The sequence below is a fragment of the Mobula birostris genome, chromosome 8 (assembly GCF_030028105.1).
Source record: "Mobula birostris isolate sMobBir1 chromosome 8, sMobBir1.hap1, whole genome shotgun sequence".
Taxonomy (NCBI): Eukaryota; Metazoa; Chordata; class Chondrichthyes; order Myliobatiformes; family Myliobatidae; genus Mobula; species Mobula birostris.
In genome coordinates, this window is record NC_092377.1 from 70123017 (window position 1) to 70143765 (window position 20749).

The 20749-nt window shown below is 40.7% G+C and overlaps 1 protein-coding gene across 3 annotated transcripts in view; it reads left to right on the top strand.

Moving 5' to 3' along the window:
• The window catches only part of LOC140201385 (aftiphilin-like), a 97453-nt gene that overhangs the window by 52360 nt on the left and 24344 nt on the right, over positions 1 to 20749 (top strand). For 2 of the 3 annotated variants that reach the window (XM_072265419.1, XM_072265421.1), the window contains exons 3-6: positions 246 to 391; positions 696 to 822; positions 1493 to 1549; positions 3570 to 3701. In XM_072265419.1, coding sequence (XP_072121520.1) covers positions 246 to 391; positions 696 to 822; positions 1493 to 1549; positions 3570 to 3701 — 462 coding nt within the window. The remainder of the gene's footprint in view (positions 1 to 245; positions 392 to 695; positions 823 to 1492; positions 1550 to 3569; positions 3702 to 20749) is intronic. The other variant, XM_072265420.1, reaches the window with a different exon arrangement.

The following is a 20749-nucleotide window of genomic DNA, read 5'->3' on the forward strand; positions in this document are numbered from 1 at the left end:
CAGTAATATCAGTCACTCTTTAGCCATTGAATTTGACCTTCCTTCCTTAATGATGGGAACGGAGTGGGGAATAGATTTTCATTAGAAACAAGCAAAGTGTGAAGACACTTAAAAACCAGCAGATCATAGCAATGACTGCCATGGGTTCTATTCTGTTTTGTATTCTCATTAAATTTGACTTTTTTAATAGTGGTTAGAATTGGGGGGAAAGAAAACTATTATTTGTTGCTGCCCGTTTAATACAGGTCCTGCTAAACCGCCTGGGTCGCATATTCCAAACATGTTTTCCTCCAGCGCCGGTACTAAAGATAAACGAAGTAGAAGTATCTTCTCTGAGACAGCTTTTGCAGTCTGGATTTGAGGAAGAAGAGAAGGCCCAAGCAAATAAGGGGTAAGGCTGAAGACCGAACACGAGGTAGAAGATTAAATTCTTATTCAGTTAGTTTTGAAAGTAATTAATTTTATTAATAAAGCTCAAAGTTGAGCTAATTTGTTGCAAAATTCTATGTAACAACCATAATATTTTGCACTGTATTGTAGCCAATTGTACTCTGCTTTGAATTATGTAAGAATTCTATATGCTAAAACTTGCTTACATTGTCAGCTGTGAAAGAAATTCATTTATAAGTGCAATATTTAATGTGCTGATTCAAGTATCATGGTGAAAAGTCTTGTGATGCCTTTTGATTGTGCAGCGAATTGTTAGCTGTGTGGACTGAACTACAAGATGTAGAAGATGCTCACGGCCTGAGGTACCAGTGGGGTGGATCGCATAGCAACAAAAAGCTTCTGATTTCTCTTGGAATTGATACCCGAAACATAGTAAGTCCTGGTCTTTGGGCTTTAATTCACTTGTATATTATATATGGCATGTACTATGGTTGCTTGGAATTAATTGTTTCTGTCGTAGGCAAATCACATATATTAAACAAAGAAAAGTTAGTTCTGTTTGTGCAGCTCCTTTTGTTCATGCAGCTGCTTTCTCCTGATTCTTGAACTTCCCTTTTATTCCATGTTAGTACAAGCAAATAAGTCATTCTGTAACAGTGATGCCTCGTTAACAATGAAGAGAACAATCATTTCATTTGTGAGAACTCCCCTACTTACATTGAATTAGCCACTGAAATAGGCAATTTACTCAGCAAATTAATTGTTCTTTCAGCATTTGACATGGTTGGGAGTGAGTTAGTTCTTAGTACTTCGAAGATTCTTCTTGGAATATAACCTCAGTTGTTGGTTAAGCTCAGTGGAACGGAGAGCAAATTGCCAACTATCCAACGTAGCTGACAGACTTGTTGATAAAAGCAAATTAGAACTTATCTAATTAGAAACAGCAAATTAGAAACATAATTTAAATTAGAAATATAAACTTTCTGTATTTTGTGGAACTTGTATAAACTTATGCAACTTATTAGTGTCAGATTTATGGTAATTATCTTGTTCTAGTTTAGCATTATATTTAATGATATATTTGTCTTTTTCATTTTAAAAGTTGTTTACCGGACAAAGGAAACAGCCTGTTATTGTTCCTGCTTATGCATCTGGTCTGGTAAGTTCAAATTTATAAAAATATTTTTGTCACATATATTTAAGCTTTGCATGTAATAGTCAAAATTTGGTGCTGTGTGATTTTTGACATCTTGAACATCAAATACAGTGCTAAATTTTCTCAGAAATTGATAACTACATTAGTGATGGTGTGACAGTAAGCACTACTAGTTAATGAACTACTGGCTACTTCTGGTGTGCATGTGGCCTGTGAAAAATCAAAATCCATAAATTACCATCATTGATTCCAGAGCAACACACAAAATGCTGGAGGAATTCAGCAGGCCAGGCAGCATATATTGAAATGAAGAAACGGTCAATGTGTTGGGCTGAGACCCTTCATCAGCACTGGAAAGGAAGGGGGAAAGATGCCAGAATGGGGGGGGGGGGGGTGCGGGAGGAGTATAAGCCAGAAGGTGATAGGTGAAGCCAAGTTGGTGGGAGAAGATGGATGAAGTAGGAAGCTGGGAGGTGACAAATGGAAAAAGTAAAGGGCTGGAGAAGAAGGAATTTGGTAGGAGAGGGGAGAAAGAGGAGGAGGAAGGGCACCAGAAGAAGTGATAGGCAGCTGAGAAAAAGAAGTAGGGGTGGGGCAGAGTGGGAAATTGAAGAAGGTGTAGGAGAGGGGAAAAAATAATGGAAGTTGGTGAAAGTGATGTTCATACCATCAGTTTAGAGACTACCGAGATGGAATACAAGGTGTTGCTCCTCCACCCTGAGTGTGGCAGAAGAGGAGGCCATGGACCAACATGTCCATTAGGATTGGAGTTAAAATGGTTGGCCACCGAGGAATGCTAGCACTTATCCCTGGAAGCAGGAGAAGTGCTTCACCTGCCCACTCACCCCAGTTCAGCTCCAAACTGTCCTTCCAGGTGTGGCAACACTTCACTTGCGAACCTGTTGGAACTGTCTACTGTATCCGGTGCTCCTGATGCAGCGTTCTCTATGTTGGTGAGACTCAACATTGACTGTACATTCGCGATGGGCTTCACTTATCGTCTGTCTTGTATTCCTGCCTCTCCTCCCTGCTTCTTATTCTGGCATATTCCCCCTTCCTTTCCAGTCCTGCAATAATCTGAAGTGTCTTGTTCATTTCCATTGATGCTGTCTGACCTGCTGAGTTCCTGCAGTGTGACTCTGGATTTCCAGTATCTGAAGAATCTGTGTTTATCATAGATGCCATGTTCCTCTAGTATATTTATGATTGTAGTCTTTGGATGTCTATTTATTAGAATTCACTAAATAGAAATGCAAAGGCTGTAATGGTCATTTATTTATGTTTGCATTGTACACATTAACTATTTCCACAAAATTCCACATTATGAAGCAGTCACAAGGTAGAGTCTTCAATCAGGAATAATCTGAGGTTTTTAAACACATGGTAGATTATTGCAGCTCAACAATCTGTGGCCTTACAAGTGTTTGTTTCCAACAAAGTTATGTAAAATATTGATTTTTATTGTGATGTGTTTTTTCTGTTTAGTCCATGTTTATGTCCCACCATTTTTTCTTTGTAATTTATGCTTGTCTGTTTTCTTCCTGTATTGTGCTTGACTTTTTTTTTGCCCAGATGACAAAGATGCCTGCTGCTTTCCCTATTCTTGGAACACACCACTTCCTTACAGAAGGCACTTATGTGAAGTTCTGCATTTTAAGCTCATTGCTTTCCAGAATACTCTCAATTCCAGCAACACATTGTTATAGTTGTAATGAAAGTTTATTTATCTGAACAGTTAACTGTTTTTATCCTGATTAATTCATTCCTCACCTCATTGATATTCCCAGCATTTTGAGTTTTTGTGTAACTTGCATTTGTTACCAATGATTTCTGTTTTATTCTTTTGATAAAAATGTAAAAGGTCAAATTTCAAAATATATTGCTGAATCATATTCTCACATGTTGGCTACACTGATATTGTTTGTCTGTGGATCTAAATTCTTGCTCATTTCTACTACCTTAATCCCACAAGCATGTACTTTTAGTATATATTTTAAGTAGATTACTTTCTGGTTTATTCCAGGGCATGCTAGAACCTACCAAAGAACCAGTCAAACCAATATCAGCTGCAGAGAAGATAGCTTCAATAGGTCAAACACCAACTGCATGCGTTACTGCTTCTGACGTGAGCACTTCTACATGTGATCAAAGTCGGGTAATGATAAACTGTCTTTGTCTATACTGTAAACTAAAGGCTATCTATCATGTCCTTGTGGGCGATTGTATTTATGACTTAGTTGAAGGAGAGGGCAACATTATGGAATCAAATCTACTATTTTTGTTGGCTGAATAGCTGTTCTACTTTGCAGTTCACTTCAGTTTTTGGGTTCTGGGTGCTGCTGGCAAGGCAAATATTTGTTACCTTTTTCCAAATTGTTCCTGAGAGCATGGTGAACTGTGGCCTTGAACTGTGCAGTCCTTTAGTAAAGGTGTTTCCGTAGAACTATTGGATAGAGTATTCCAGGAAGCATTGAAGGGCTGGCAATGTTTCCAGATTCGAATGGTTTTGACTTGGATTGGAATCTGCAAGTGGTAGTGGTGTGGTACAGCAGTACTCTTGTCCACTTACTGATAATAATTGTAGAAGTGTATTTGGAATCTGAATGAATATTGCATTTTGTAGATGGTATACCTTTGCATTTATGGTGTGTGAGGAACTGCATTTATGAACAGACACCAAACACTTCCCTGAACTAATACCTCTATCACCAAGGAGGACAAGGACATTTAGTGGATGAGAAAAGCCCCACTGCAAGTTCCTATCCACTTCACATACCATCGTAATGCTGGGATACTGCTGGTTGTAAATCCTGCAGTGGTCTTCTGAGCTGTATTTTGGGAGCTTTGCAACAACTGTGCAGAGATTAAATCTTTAGGGTAGTGAACTGAGTGCCAATCAAGCATGCTGCTCAACAAGTGTACTTTGTCAATAGTCATCTAGGTAGTATTTCAAGTGGATATCAATCTAATCTGTAAATGCAGTGAGAATATGTGCTTTAAAACAGTACTTTAAAGCTTTTAGTATTTTAAAAGGTAATTGTTTTCTAGCTAATTTTAATATAACTATTTTCCATTTCACCTATTTGTTATAACAAAAGGTATATTTGTTATACCTTTAACAACTCTTGTTAGAAAATTAGTTGAATAGCTTTTCCATGGCTTTTAATTTTTGGGGGGCCACTATCTGCTTTGCCATCTTTGTGCGTAAATACTTGGTTCATTTAGAACTCTCAAACGAGTACGGCATAGGTTTGACTGGAGAATTAATAGTGTGGCATTTCTGAAGCAAAGCGGTTAACATTTACAGAGTTGTTAGAGAACAAATGGATGTATGGGGAGGAAAGAGCAAAAATGAAGAACCCTGATACAATTGAGCTTAAAGAATATCTGTTTCTGACTATCAGGATCTGCAGTTTGTTTCGAATTCAGCATGCAACTTGTTTGTATTCAAGTTACTGGAGGGGGGTAATGTTACTACCTCCTTCAAAATAGGAATTAGGATAAGCCTAGCAACTGCAGGCATGATGATTTAACTTCTGTAATGGAAAGGCTTTAACAATCTTTGATTTGGAATTAATAATCATCTGGAATAATATGGATTAATTTGGGCATGCCAACACAGATTTGTTAAGGGCAAAGCTATTGCAAGTGTCCTACTAGTATGGAAAAAATGGAGAGGAATTGAATAAAAGGCAGGCTAAAGGGATAAAAGTTGTAGGCCTCCAGGACCTGATTATGTGTATCCTAGGATGCAGTGGTTATAATCTTGCAAGAAGCCTGCTGAATCTGGAAAAGTATGTGAGAACTGAAAAATTATTACTGTACTGGAATACCTTTATTCAAAAAATGAGTAAATATAAGTTGTTCCCCAGTATTAGAATCAATTATTAAATAATAGCAGAACATTTGGAGTCTTTCAAGCATTGTGTGCATAGTTTCAAGACATGTTTGACAAATTTATTAGCACTCTGAGGATGTCTCAACCACAATGGATGGAGAGGATTTGATGGATATATTTGCATTTTCAGAAGACTTTCACCAAATGTGCCATGCATAGTTATTCTGCAAGGTAAGAGCTTGTGTTATTTGAGCCAGCACAATAGTACTAGTGTTGTGTTTGCTCACCTGTAACTACTGAGGTGATGGAACAGAGCCTGAACTTGAAATAAGCCTTTATTCAGTGAACTACTAAATAACTCAAAACTCAACAATACATCCGAAAACATGACTATTTAAATCATTTACCTGAGAACATTCAAGATACTGATAGGAGCAAAGACCAATCAATGAAAGTCGGCCTAGGATTTGTTGTCAGCTGACCAATAGGAGTTAGTTGTTTCAGCTCGTTGTAACACCTCCTTCATGAAGATGATTACCTGCAGGATTTGAGCCAAGGGTTGATTTGGATGGGAACACTTGTTGATTAGTCCTTGGAGGCTGCAGCTGTTGCTTTCTTGTCGTGATGTTGCTTATGGCTGTGCTGGAACCGGTGGTTCACTCAGTCTGGGTAAATTGAACTCTTCCAGAAGGGAAATTAAGATCCAGCTCTGTGTTTGATGATTGCACAACAAACTTGTGCCTTCAGGAGCATGTGGCCACAACTTGTTGATGTGATGATGACAGTGATGTCTGTCTATGATATCTTCATGGAGTATTTTCCCCATTTATTTGACAATCTGACCTGGTACCCAGAGATCTTGCCCATTGTGATACTGTCTGGCCTGCACTGCAGCTTCAGCCTTGAAGGACTTCACCTGTCAGTCAATGTCTGTGTGGCTGCCTTTGTGCACATGACCATCTGTCGTCTCAGATGTTGGACGATGTGGCAGCAACGCATCCAACACTGCACAGTTTTCTTCCCAGGAATGCTTCAGTTGGAGACCTCTCTCAAGGCCTGGATGTGGTGTATTTCGATATGTGAGTAGAAATCTGTTGAGAGCCTTGGCTGCTGGACTGTGGATGATAGGGGGGGTGAGCAAACATTTCTAGCATCCCAAAGTGGCTGAAGATCTGCAGCAGCAATTGAATGGTAGTCTCTCTTGTTGTCAACTTCGTAGATCATTCTTCTGGCCATTTGGAATAGGTGTCAATCAGGACAAGGTTGGTACACCTGTTGATTGGGCCAGTAAAGTCAATATGTACTGGACAACAAGTTCAGGTCGCTGAATCCATGGTTGTGGCTTGGCTGTACTTGGATTCTTTGCTGCCATCGAGCACTAAGTACACTGCATACGGATGTCATATCAGATCAGTTCAGTTCAAGTTCAAGTTTAATTGTTATCCAACCACATATGAATACAGTCGAATGAAAAAGCATCACTCCAGGACCAAGGTGCAACACACAGTACATATAGCACATATAAGATATCAGTAAAATACAGTCACAAAAAACTATAGACCAAGGCCAAATCAATGAATGTTGCAGAAATCTGCAGTCGAGCACAATATGGCTTGTCTTCTGTCAAGTGAACACTAGAGGGCAGCACCGACTTCAGATTTGATGATGTGTCATGTTGCCTTCAGTGGAGCACACTGACTCGGCTGCCTTCCTCTAGGTGGGGTTGTAAAAGGGCAACACCGGTGCTTGAGGCCTAGTCCTCATTAAAACCGAGGCCACATAGCTCCCCCAACATCCGTCAATAAATCAGTGAATCAGACTTGCAGCATTCCACATTAACAATGTCCAACAGGGTCTTGCAATCACAAGAACAGTGACTAAAACGACCACTCGCTGTTAGACTGCACACATCCTTCACGCACCAATGCCTCCTTTTATGTTCAGACTTATGAATCAGCAGGTAACTTCATAAATGCTCAGCTGGTACACAAAACTTCTTGCTAGGGCTTTCATTGGATTGATGCCCACTTGATCACAGTGGAATTGTTTCAGTACTTTTCATCACTGTTCGTGGAATCGCTTTTCTGTCTCCAAACAGTAGGCAGGTGTCCACAGTTGAGAGCGATGTGTGATTTGGTAGAAGTATATGACTTCGTCTTCAAACTTGATTAGCTATCTGTCAATGAGGTATGTGGAGAAATGTTGAATAAGTGGATCGACAGCTGTTTCTGCTTTGATCTTGATGACCGTGACTGGAAGACCTTCAGTAGCATCTGATACAACCTGTTAGACTTTGTGATCAATTGAAATTGCAGCCTCAACTGCATCTTCATTATCGCTTTCAACTGTGGACACCTGCCTACTGTTTGGAGACAGAAAAGCGATTCCATGAACAGTGATGAAAAATACTGAAACAATTCCATTGCGATCAAGTGGACATCAATCAAATGAAAGCCCTAGCAAGAAGCTTTGTGTACCAGCTGAGCATTTATCAGATATCCCACCTCTCCCGGGAGTCTCCCTCATATTGATAGTGGCTCCCTGATGCCTGCAAATTATATACAATATCCCAGAAATCAATTTTTTTGTGTGTGTGTGAGAGAGAGATATATATATATATATATATATATATATATATAGAGAGAGAGAGAGATATATATATATATCCATGGCAGAGTGTTCCAAAAGAAGAAAATATGAAACGTATGTCACCCCAGACTACACTAAAGTGTACCCCTGCCTAATAGGGGTCAAAAATAATGACAGCGTTGTTCATTGCACTGTTTGCAACAGTGACTTTTCTACTGCTCATGGTGGGTTAGGACTGTAAAAGACATGTTGAGGTGAGTTAAACAGGTGTCATTCGTTCATTAGCATAGCTAACGTTATTTAAACTAGCTGGCCAGCTGCTAAAGAGCTACTCTATTGCAGACATCCCACCTGCCCCAGAAGTTCTGGTAGTCTCCCGCAAATTGATGGCACTACCTCCTTGAAATGAGTTTTTGCAGGGTGGGATGTCTGATTTATGAAGTAACTTGCTGATTCATAAGTTTGGAGAGGACATCTGCCTGACCAAGTTCCTGGGTTAATGTGTACTTGATTTCAAAATCATGGACTAATAACATTGTTGCCCTCCGTTTATAAACCTATTGCCCATTACGCTGCTGCTGTTTAGTGCAGCAATGAAGGTTTTCCATCTTTGATGGTGTTCAAGGCTTCCTTTATCATGTGAGTAGCTTCCTGTAGGTTTTCACTACTGTCAGTCATAGAAGTCCTGAATGGAGACTTGGGAATACTGTCACATTCAGATTTAGAAGGATACTAGGTCATCAAGGGAATGGCGGTGTAAGGAAAAGGTCTCTCGGCCAAAAAGAAGGTAAACTGCCCCAAAATCGAATTTAGACGAATACTTAATATTGTATAACTATATTAATAAAAGGGGCAAGGATGATGTCTAAGAACAAGATTAAAAAGTCCGCTCCGAAGGCTGATAAACATAAAGAGACGCAGCAAGGTGATGGGCCTAGCTCCCCCACGGCAAGCCAGGACAGAAATAATGAGCAGGAATCGGTGACTCTGTCTTTGATTCTCGGAGAGATTCGCGAGTTCGGACAAGATAACAACAAACAGCTGGAGGATATTAAAGGAGAAATAGTAAAAACTAACTCAAGGATAGATGAAGCCGAAGCGAGGATTGTTGGAATTGAGGAGAAGCTACAAAACGCAGAGGAAGTGATAGCAGAAATGCTAAAGCTGCAAGAGCAGCTCCAGTGGAAGTTAATAGACCAAGAAAGCCGCTCAAGGAGGGAAAATGTGAGGATCTATGGAGTTCCCGAAGGAACTGAAGGTAAACCCGGATTGATGATTCCCTTCATGGAGAAGCTGCTTAGAGAGAACCTTGATATACCGGCTGCAAAAGACCTACAGATAGAAAGGGCTCACTTGCGCGTTGGCACCACAGCCTCAGGCAGGCACCCAGCCCAGATCAATTCTGGTCAGATTTCTCAGTTACAGAACGAAGGAAGAGGTGCTTAAACGGGCATGGCAAAAGAAAGGTTTCATGTGGAGCAACTGTAAAATCAGTTTAGACCACGATTACACACCAGGGATTCTTGCCAGACGGAAGGAATATGTGGAAACGCGGAGGACCCTGAAGGAAAACGACATCAGATTTCAGACCCTGTATCCAGCTTGGCTGAAAGTCTTTTACGACGAAGGGACAAAAACTTACGCTACGGTGGAGGAAGCAACGTTTGACCTGGCGGACCGGGGACTACCTATTAAAGTTATCACCCAACTGGAGTCGCTACTGGAGAGGATTCGGCAGAAGTCGTGGCAGTTAGTGAGGCGAGGACGCTCCACACGAACCAGAGTGTCAAACTACAAGGAAAAGCTGCAAATATTCAGATGCGAATGTACAGGGAGTACAGATTAATTAAGAGAAATGACCGAAAAGAGTAAATCGGACTTAAACGTAAAATGAAAGCTGGTATCTGAAAATAAACTAGACGGAATAACTTGAAGGGTAGCAATATGGTCGAGACATAAATAGGAGAAAATTCTCTATGATTATTCAAACTGCTGAGGGCCCTCTAACACAGGGTGAAGATAGAGGTTATCCCTCTGAACTGAGGCGGGTCGGTGCTCAGGCCTCACTGTGGGAAGTCGGGAAAAATTTTCAAATGTTATATGTTCAAAAGTGTCTAGGGTGTGGTTATATATTTTGGTTTACTGTTGAGAAGGGATTGCTTACTGTTTGGTTAGAAAAGGAGAGTTTTTTTTTCTACTAGAGAAAAATGCAAATTGAATTGGTAAAAATAATTTCCTATAATGTTAATGGGATTTTGAATCCAATCAAAAGAAATAAGATTATGTCTAAATTGAAAAAAGAGAGGGCACAAATAGCTTTCCTCCAGGAAACACATATGAGCCAATCTGAACATGGAAAATTAAAAAGAATGGGCTTTAAGCATGTATTTTATTCATCATATAAATTAAGCCACAAAAGAAGGGTAGCTACTTTAATATTGTACTCTTAATTATGAACATATTTCAGAGACTAAAGACAAAGATGGAAGATTTGTAAAAATTACAGGAAGAATAGAAGGTACAGAAATAACACTGCTGAATGTTTATGCGCCTCCAGGTTATGAATGGTCATTTTATGGACACATTTTTGACCTAATGGTCAGTTCTCAAGGGGTAGTAATTTGTAGAGAGGATTTTAATATTAGATTAAATCCTACATTAGATTCTTCAAGAATAGTTACTCAGAATAAACCTCTGACTCGGAAAATGAACTTATTGATGGAGGAGTTGGGAATTATAGATGTGTGGAGGGAATTACACCCCACTAGTAAAGATTATACACATTATTCTTTCCCTCATTCAGCCTATTCAAGGATAGACTATTTCTTTATCTTTAATACAGATAGACTCAGGATAAAAAACTGTAATATTGCAACAATTGATCTGTCAGATCGTAGCCCAGTTTCTATGTCTCTAATTCTGGAAAGGAAAATGAGGAAAACACTATGGAGGCTAAACTCACATATACTCAATAACCCAAAAGTAATGGAGAGATTAAGGGGAGAAATCAAAGGATATCTAGACCTTAATGACACGGGAGAAACATCACCAGTAATCTTATGGGATACATTGAAAGCTGTACTGAGAGGGAAAATTATTTCCATTACCACTCACATGAAAAAAATCAATGCACAAAAATTAGCAGATCTTCAAGGAAAATTAAAACAACTTCAAGTTGTAGATAGCAAAAAAAGTAATTCTAATTTAAAACAGGAAATTAGGAAATTGCAAGGTGAAATTAACGATATTTATACGTTGGAAACTCAAAGAAATTTTCTTTACCTGAGACAAAAGAATTATGAAGTGTAAATCAGCTAGATTATTAGCATATAAATTACGAAAACAGCAAGCAGGCAATGCAATTCATAAAATAAAGAATCCAAAGACAAAGCTTGTAGAGAGTACAATAGGGAAAATTCAAGAGAGTTTTGAAACATATTATCGACAGCTGTATTCCCAACCCCGGGCCTCCAATGAGCCCTATATAGACAGTTTATTGAATTCTTTAGATCTACCTAAACTTACAGATTTACAAAATGAAAGTCTATTAGAACCAGTAACTGCCAAAGAACTGAATGTGGCCATCTCTAGGTTAAAGACTGGAAAGTCCTCAGGTTCAGATGGGTTTACCTCAGAGTGGTACAAATCCCTAAAGGCACAGTTAGCCCCATTACTACTTAACACCTTTAATTGGATCTTGCAGAGAAGAGAAACTCCACCTTCCTGGAGAGAAGCGATTATTTCAGTTATTCCTAAAGAGGGTAAAGATAAACTAGAATGTGGCAATTATCGGCCAATTAGTGTTCTTAATTTAGATGACAAACTATTTACATCTATATTAGCACGCAGATTGGAAAAATTTACCTGGCCTAATCCATTTAGACCAGACTGGATTTATTCAACAAAGACAAACACAGGACAACATAAGGAGAATTCTACACATATTAGAACAGGTTAATAAGAACGAGACAGAGACAATGGTAGTAGGATTAGATGCTGGGAAAGCTTTTGATTCGGTTAGTTGGGCATTCCTATACAGAGTGTTAGGAAGATTCAGCTTTCAAGAGAAGTTTATTAAAGTAATTCAGACTCTATATGACAGCCCTACAGCTCAAATTAAGATAAGTGGGGACCTTTCTGACTCCTTTATTTTAGAGAGAGGCACTAGACAGGGATGCCCAATTTCTCCTCACCTTCTCGCGCTATATATTGAACCAACTAATAAAACAGAGCGAAATCATAAGAGGTATCAAGGTGGCAGGGATTGAACAGAAAGTGGCATTATTCGCAGATGATGTTTTAGTCTATCTGAGTGAACCAGAAAAATCACTTACAGGATTGTTTACGCTGTTGGATGACTTTGGGAAAATATCAGGTTATAAAATAAATGTAAAGAAAACGCAGGTTATGTCCCTAAATTATACACCATCCAAAAAATTGCAGGATACATATGACCTTAAGTGGGAAGCTAAATCATTAAAATATTTAGGAATAACCCTGCCGAAGGATCTTTCAACGCTGTCACAGGTAAATTATGGGCCATTAATCTCGGAGATAAAAGCAGATATGCATAGATGGAATCTTATCCCCTTTTTAAGTTTAAATTCAAGGATAAATACTATAAAAATGAATATTCTTGGTTACTGTATCTTTTCCGTACTTTACCTGTGGAGGTGGATGATAATCAATTCAGGGAATGGGACAAATGGATTTCCTGCTTCATTTGGCAAGGAAAGAAACCTAGAATTCAATATAACACCTTACAGTTAGGGAAGGAAGGAGGAGGTATGGTTCTTCCTTGCCTGAGAAATTATTTTTATGCCTCACAGATAACCTCTCTGTTATATTGGTGTAATAGGGAATATAAGGCTAGATGGAAGGAAATAGAATTTGGATTGGTTGACAGTTTTCCTCTGCAGGCCTCAATAGCTGACAAAGGATTGATGGCCCAATTGGAAAAATTTAAAAACAGTTGGATAAATCTTACATTAAAAGTATGGCAGAAGGTGGTTAATTCATGTGGAATTAATAACATGTTAAAACTCTTCAGATGGTGTGCATATGATACAGAATTCCTTCCCAACAGAGGAGATAAAAGATTTGAACTATGGATAAACAAAGGTCTTACAACCTACCTCTCATTTATACATAAAAGAGTATTACAAAGTTTCCAAATCCTGCAGGACAAACATGGCCTAGAACACAATGACTTTTTTAGGTACCTTCAAGTACGAAATTATGTTAACCAGAGTTGCAGATATACAGACCTATCAACAGTAGAATTAGAATTTTTCAAGATTCTTAATTCGGCTTGCGACTCAATGCCTAGTAAATCAGTTTCTCGATTATATAATGCACTCTCCCATGCTAAAAATGTAAACACATTGTATATTAAAGAGAAGTGGGAGAAAGAAGCGGGGTTGGTACTTTCAGAGGAGGCTTGGGGGAAAATATGCAGCTTTCAGTGGTCTTCGACTAATTCTCTGACTTGGAGAGAACATTGTTGGAAAAATATTATAAGGTACTTCAAGACCCCATATCAGGAAAAATATAAAGATACAAACGTGACATGTTGGAGAAGGTGCGGCTCCAAGGAGGCAAATCATTTCCATATTTTCTGGGATTGTCCTAAATTAAGTCTATATCGGGAAGGTATTCATAGAACATTAGTTAAGGTACCCAGATACCTCTGAACTTTGAGACGCTCTATTTGGGGCATGTATTGTTTCTTGAACAGAAGGAAGATATAAAGTTACTGCAGGCCCTTTTAGCGGCAAGTAAGAAATCAATCACTAGAAAGTGGCTAAATCCAAAACCACCTACATTAGAAGATTGGCACGAAATTATCTTGGAAATATTTAAAGTGGAAAAGTTGACTTACTCCCTGAGAATTCAGAAAGAAAAATTTTATCAAATCTGGAATAAATGGATTGAATATATAACCCCAATGCAGTCAGACTTTAGACGACTCTCCTAATGATTTATACTGTTCTTCTCATCAACACAGTAATATTGCTAACGTAAGCACCCCTAGTCTAAATGTTTACTGTTTTTGTTTTTTTTTTGGAAAATAGAGAATTAATACAAGTAAAGGAAAAGATTTGGGCAAGGGATAAAAAATGATAAAATTAAGTAAATAAGTACATAGGGATTGGATAATTATGTTTGGGGGCAGGAGTAAGTATGAACAAGTTAGGATATAAACACCTACTATGGTTGTTACATAGGCTTACATACAACATTTTGGACCAGAAGAAATGTTTCAGAAGAGATATATGGAAACTATTACTAATCCACTATTATTACTATTTTTCTTAATAATTAATACCATTACTTAGCCTAATAGATTAGAATTTCCACTGTACATAATTATCTATTTAAGTGTCCTTAATTTCTTTTTATATCATCTCAATGTGTACTTAAGAATGTATAAATAATTATAGTTTTATACATATAAAAATATGGAAAAGGTTATACATGTGAAAAAAGTACATGATACTCGTGACTTCCTTATCCAAATAAAAATAAAATTAAAAAAAAAAAGGATTCTAAAGGAGCTGAATCTCCAAACCTGGAGGACTGATGGATCACTCTTAGTCTGGCCTCTACTCTTGGACCTGTTTAGCATGGGTGACCCTATCAAGAGCCAAAGCATGAAACCCTGACTCCAGCCAACATAGCTCTCCAGGTCAACACTCGAGCCTCCAACCCATGACAAGGTCTTGTGGGGGTGTTTTTTTGTATACGGTTAGCTTTATTTATTTATTTATAATATATATACACACACACACACACACACATATATATATATACACACACACACACACACACACACACACACACACACACACACACACACACACACACACACACACACACACACACACACACACACCAGGATGCCTTTCTTAGACCCAAAGATGGACAGCAGTGGCTTGTGATCAGTAAAGAAAGTGAAGCATCTGCTTTTAAGCATTTCGTAGAATTTCATCACAGCAAAGATTACTTCCAAAATTTCCTTCTTGATTTGTCCATAGTTTGTTTCTGCTGCAGTCAGTGATTTGGCTGCTGCATGACAGCCTTCTAGGAACATCAAAGAAGATATAGAATATGTCAGTTCCCACTGGATGTATCTGTCATGACAATGATTTGAAACTCTGAGCTGAAATGCATCAAGAGAAGATCAGGTGATAGCAAATTATTCACCTGATCAAAAGCATTTTGGCATTGTTTGAACCATTTCCATGTGGCACCAATGTTGAGCAAGTCATTGAATTGTTCCCTCAGCTGGTACATTGCTGGGAGAAATGCTGAATAATGACTGATCATGCCCAAAAATAACATAAAGTGTTGACATCTGATGGTGGAGATAACATAGCAGTGATGTTTTTGGGATCTGGGTGACAACTGTGCTCATCTATGATGAATCCCAGATACCTGATGGAAAGCATCAGAAGGCAACACACATCAAAGTTGCTGGTGAACACAGCAGGCCAGGCAGCATCTGTAGGAAGAGGTGCAGTCGACGTTTCACGCCGAGACCCTTCGTCAGGACTAACTGAAGGAAGAGTGAGTAAGGGATTTGAAAGTTGGAGGGGGAGGGGGAGATCCAAAATGATAGGAGAAGACAGGAGGGGGAGGGATAGAGCCAAGAGCTGGACAGGTGATAGGCAAAAGGGGATACGAGAGGATCATAGGACAGGAGGTCTGGGAAGAAAGACAAGGGGGGGGGACCCAGAGGATGGGCAAGAGGTATATTCAGAGGGACAGAGGGAGAAAAAGGAGAGTGAGAGAAAGAATGTGTGCATAAAAATGAGTAACAGATGGGGTACGAGGGGGAGGTGGGGCCTTAGCGGAAGTTAGAGAAGTCGATGTTCATGCCATCAGGTTGGAGGCTACCCAGACGGAATATAAGGTGTTGTTCCTCCAACCTGAGTGTGGCTTCATCTTTACAGTAGAGGAGGCCGTGGATGGACATGTCAGAATGGGAATGGGATGTGGAATTAAAATGTGTGGCCACTGGGAGATCCTGCTTTCTCTGGCGGACAGAGCGTAGATGTTCAGCAAAGCGGTCTCCCAGTCTGCGTCGGGTCTCGCCAATATATAAAAGGCCACATCGGGAGCACCGGACGCAGTATATCACCCCAGTCGACTCACAGGTGAAGTGTTGCCTCACCTGGAAGGACTGTTTGGGGCCCTGAATGGTGGTAAGGGAGGAAGTGTAAGGGCATGTGTAGCACTTGTTCCGCTTACACGGATAAATGCCAGGAGGGAGATCAGTGGGGAGGGATGGGGGGGACGAATGGACAAGGGAGTTGCGTAGGGAGCAATCCCTGCGGAATGCAGAGAGATGGGGGGAGGGAAAGATGTGCTTAGTGGTGGGATCCCGTTGGAGGTGGCGGAAGTTACGGAGAATAATATGTTGGACCCGGAGGCTGGTGGGGTGGTAGGTGAGGACCAGGGGAACCCTATTCCTAGTGGGGTGGCGGGAGGATGGAGTGAGAGCAGATGTATGTGAAATGGGGGAGATGCGTTTAAGAGCAGAGTTGATAGTGGAGGAAGGGAAGCCCCTTTCTTTAAAAAAAGAAGACATCTCCCTTGTCCTAGAATGAAAAGCCTCATCCTGAGAGCAGATGCGGCGGAGGCGGAGGAATTGTGAGAAGGGGATGGCGTTTTTGCAAGAGACAGGGTGAGAAGAGGAATAGTCCAGATAGCTGTGAGAGTCAGTAGGCTTATAGTAGACATCAGTGGATAAGCTGTCTTCAGAGACAGAGACAGAAAGATCTAGAAAGGGGAGGGAGGTGTCGGAAATGGACCAGGTAAACTTGAGGGCAGGGTGAAAGTTGGAGGCAAAGTTAATAAAGTCAACGAGTTCTGCATGCGTGCAGGAAGCAGCGCCAATGCAGTCGTCGATGTAGCGAAGGAAAAGTGGGGGACGGATACCAGAATAGGCACAGAACATAGATTGTTCCACAAAGCCAACAAAAAGGCAGGCATAGCTAGGACCCATACGGGTGCCCATAGCTACACCTTTAGTTTGGAGGAAGTGGGAGGAGCCAAAGGAGAAATTATTAAGAGTAAGGACTAATTCCGCTAGACGGAGCAGAGTGGTGGTAGAGGGGAACTGATTAGGTCTGGAATCCAAAAAGAAGCGTAGAGCTTTAAGACCTTCCTGATGGGGGATGGAAGTATATAAGGACTGGACATCCATGGTGAAAATAAAGCGGTGGGGGCCAGGGAACTTAAAATCATCGAAAAGTTTAAGAGTGTGAGAAGTGTCACGAACATAGTTCGGAAGGGATTGAACAAGGAGTGATAAAACAGTGTCGAGGTATGCAGAAATGAGTTCAGTGGGGCAGGAGCAAGCTGAGACAATAGGTCGGCCAGGACAGGCAGGTTTGTGGATCTTGGGTAGGAGGTAGAAACGGGAAGTGCGGGGTGTGGGAACTATAAGGTTGGTAGCAGTGGATGGGAGATCCCCTGAGCGGATAAAGTCGGTGATGGTGTGGGAGACAATGGCCTGGTGCTCCTTAGTGGGGTCACGATCGAGGGGTAAATAAGAGGAGGTATCCGCGAGTTGTCGCTGTGCCTCGGCAAGGTAGAGGTCAGTACGCCAGACTACAACAGCACCCCCCTTATCGGCAGGTTTAATAATAAGGTTAGGATTAGTGCGGAGGGAGTGGAGAGCAGAGCGTTCGGAAGGAGTGAGGTTGGAATGGGGACAAGGTGCAGTGAAGTCGAGACGGTTGATGTCCCGTCGGCAATTAGCGATAAAGAGATCCAGAGCAGGCAGAAGACCAGAGCGGGGTGTCCATGAAGAAGAGGAGGGTTGAAGACAGGAGAAGGGGTCATCGGTGGGGGTGGAAGAGTCCTTGCCGAAGAAGTAGGCTCGGAGACGGAGACGGCGGAAGAAAAGTTCTGCATCATGGCGAACACGGAACTCGCTGAGGTGTGGGCGAAGGGGGACAAACGTGAGGCCCTTACTGAGAACAGAGCGTTCTGCCTCCGACAGTTGAAGGTCGGAGGGGATGGTAAAGACCCGGCATGGATGAGAGCATCAGAAGGCTGCATTTTTCTGCCGGAAGTCACAATCCAAAGTCAGTAGTTTGATCAAAACATGGTCCAGGCATTGCATAGTTCTGCCTGATCTGTGTCCATCATAATAATGTCAAAGTAAGTGGTAACACTGTCAGTAACACTCAGCAGGGTGTCCATAAGCTGTTGGAAAATTGAAGGAGCCGCTTTACTCTGAAAGGCAGATGGAGGAAGGCGAAGAGACATGGTATGCTTAGTGTTGACGAAAAGTACAATTGTTTATATTATTAGTTTAGGCAGTTTGTGTTTGTCTATTATTGTGACTTGGATGAAGATCAGACCACATTTTGAGTAATTAATGCAGAAAATTAATTGCAAAGTGTTCACAAACTTTTTCTTGCAACTGTGGGTTCAGCCAAGGTCCAACTTCGCAAAGTAGTGATGACTTCAATTTTGCAAAGAGATCTGCGGGTACCTGCTATGGGTACTGGTATGTCTCCAGAGATGCTTTGAGACCAGTTGTGAAGTTTGCATACAACCTCTCTGCATTGGCTTTCTTGATGATGACTGTTGGTGCTCTTGAACATGAGAAGTTGTCACCTTTGATCACACCAGCTTGTTGTAGATGATCTTGCTCTTGCTCCGTGATTGGTAAGTTTGTGTATGGTATTGGTCTTTTGGTATGGAAGACTGGCTTTACATCTGGACGGAGCTGGAGTTCTGCTTGAAGTTTGGTGCAGCAACCCAAACCTTGAAACACTGCTGCATAACATTGTTGCAGCTGCTTTGTATGGTCTCACAGATGGGTGGTGGTATGTCGTTGACTGACTTGATTTGAATGGCCTTCATACAGACCTTGTCCAGAGGGATGCTTCAGAGATCAAGCTTGTCCATCTAGTCAGTGCCAAGCACATTCAGATCTGGCTGGTCTGTTAAGTAACACACACTGTTGACTTGGTTACTATTCAGCTTCACCATGCAGTGCAGTTTGCCAATCTGCTGAAAGATTCCACCTGATGCACTACAGGCAGAATAATGAGTTGCTTTGGTGAGGACCCAGGTGCCTGCCATGTTTGTTTGGAGGTAATGGTGATGTGATGCTGTAGTTAGCTGTAGCTTGACCAGCTGATTGTTGTACCATCTGCAGGGGAGAAGGTGGTGGTAGGGGTCAAAGTCAGATTTGAGTATAACTGTTAAGCTCCTTGCAGATATTGATGGCTTTTGAAACTTTGAGTCCTCGTGTGTCACTGGTCTAGAAGACAGTGAATGAAGGATGGCAAAAGCCTTCTCTGACCACGGTGTGGGCATTTGCTGCAGATATGTTTGTATGGGGAATTTCTTGCCTAACACCACGCACCACAGTTCCGACAAGTTCTGTTTGGCCACTTGTAGACCTGTTAAGTGGTGATGCTGGGCCACTGGAAACTGTATTGACCACATTGGAATTGCGTTTCAGGTTGATTAAACTCTGATATTTTTGAGTGACAGCTTATAGGGTCATATCAGTTTCTTGCTTTGGTCAGGCCAGGAGCTGTTTGCAAATGTCTGCATCACCAGGTACCTGACGTCCACAAATAATGATTCATGTTTCAGTCACATTACCTAGCTTGATCTTTTCACTTGCGCTATTGACAGCATCAGTATATGCAATGGTTATCGGGATCATGTTTAACAAATTTTAAGTAGTGGTGGCGAACACTGGAATGACTGCTCTCCAAAACTGCTTAATGGCTGACAGATTCATCAAACAATAGGTCACAAGGGTTCTTGGGCAGGGTGAAGTTGAAATAATGCTCATGTTCACCAGTACCTAATTTTCGGAGCAAAATGTGTCTTCCAAGTGTTGTCTTTACTGTCGACCTCAACCTGGAATACAACTTTGTAACGTTTGAACCACGAATCAAAATTAACTTCCGAAGCATCATCGAACTGGAAGTTGGTAATGGAAGCAACAGCTGACTTGCATGAGTTCTGTTCGGTGTTTGACACCGATGCTGTTAGACTCACAATAACCTGCTGGTCAAGATTTCAATTAACTTCAACCAGGCAGCCTGAAATTGAGCTTGCTGCTATTGTAGATTTGCGTGCAAGTCTTCTGCTAAACTTGCCATGTTGATATAATACAGTGCCTCGTTGCCAATTTGTTGTGTTCACTCGCCTATGACTACTGATGAGACCCGAAGCCAGGAGATGGAACAAAGCTGGAATTCACAGTAAACATTTATTCAGTAAAGCCACACAACTACCAATAATCTCAAAACACAGTGGCGCATCCCAAAGCACGATTATTTAAATGTTTTACCCAAGAACATTGAGATGTTGATCGGAACAATGACCAATCAGTGAAAGGATTGGTTGTCTGCTGATCAATAGGTGTTGGTTGTTTCAACTCACAGTAACATTAAGGCAAAAGTACCAGCATGGATGGAGATTTGACTAACTAGAGAGAAGGAACAAATAGGGATAAGGAGGCAGGTTTCAAATTGTTAGCCTGTAACCAACAGATTTGGTGATTGGACTTTAGCTTCCTTCCTATGAATCAATTATATTGGAAACATAATGTATTAATGCCAGATTTGGAGATGAAATGAGGGTGGGAAGGCAAGCAGTAAGAATACAGTTAGCTGTCTGAGAGTGGAAACAAATTGGCAAATGGAATATAATATGTATAAAATGGAGTATAATCTTTTTCAAAATGTATTTTTTATGATTGTGAGCCTATACTCTACTCCAAGAACAAT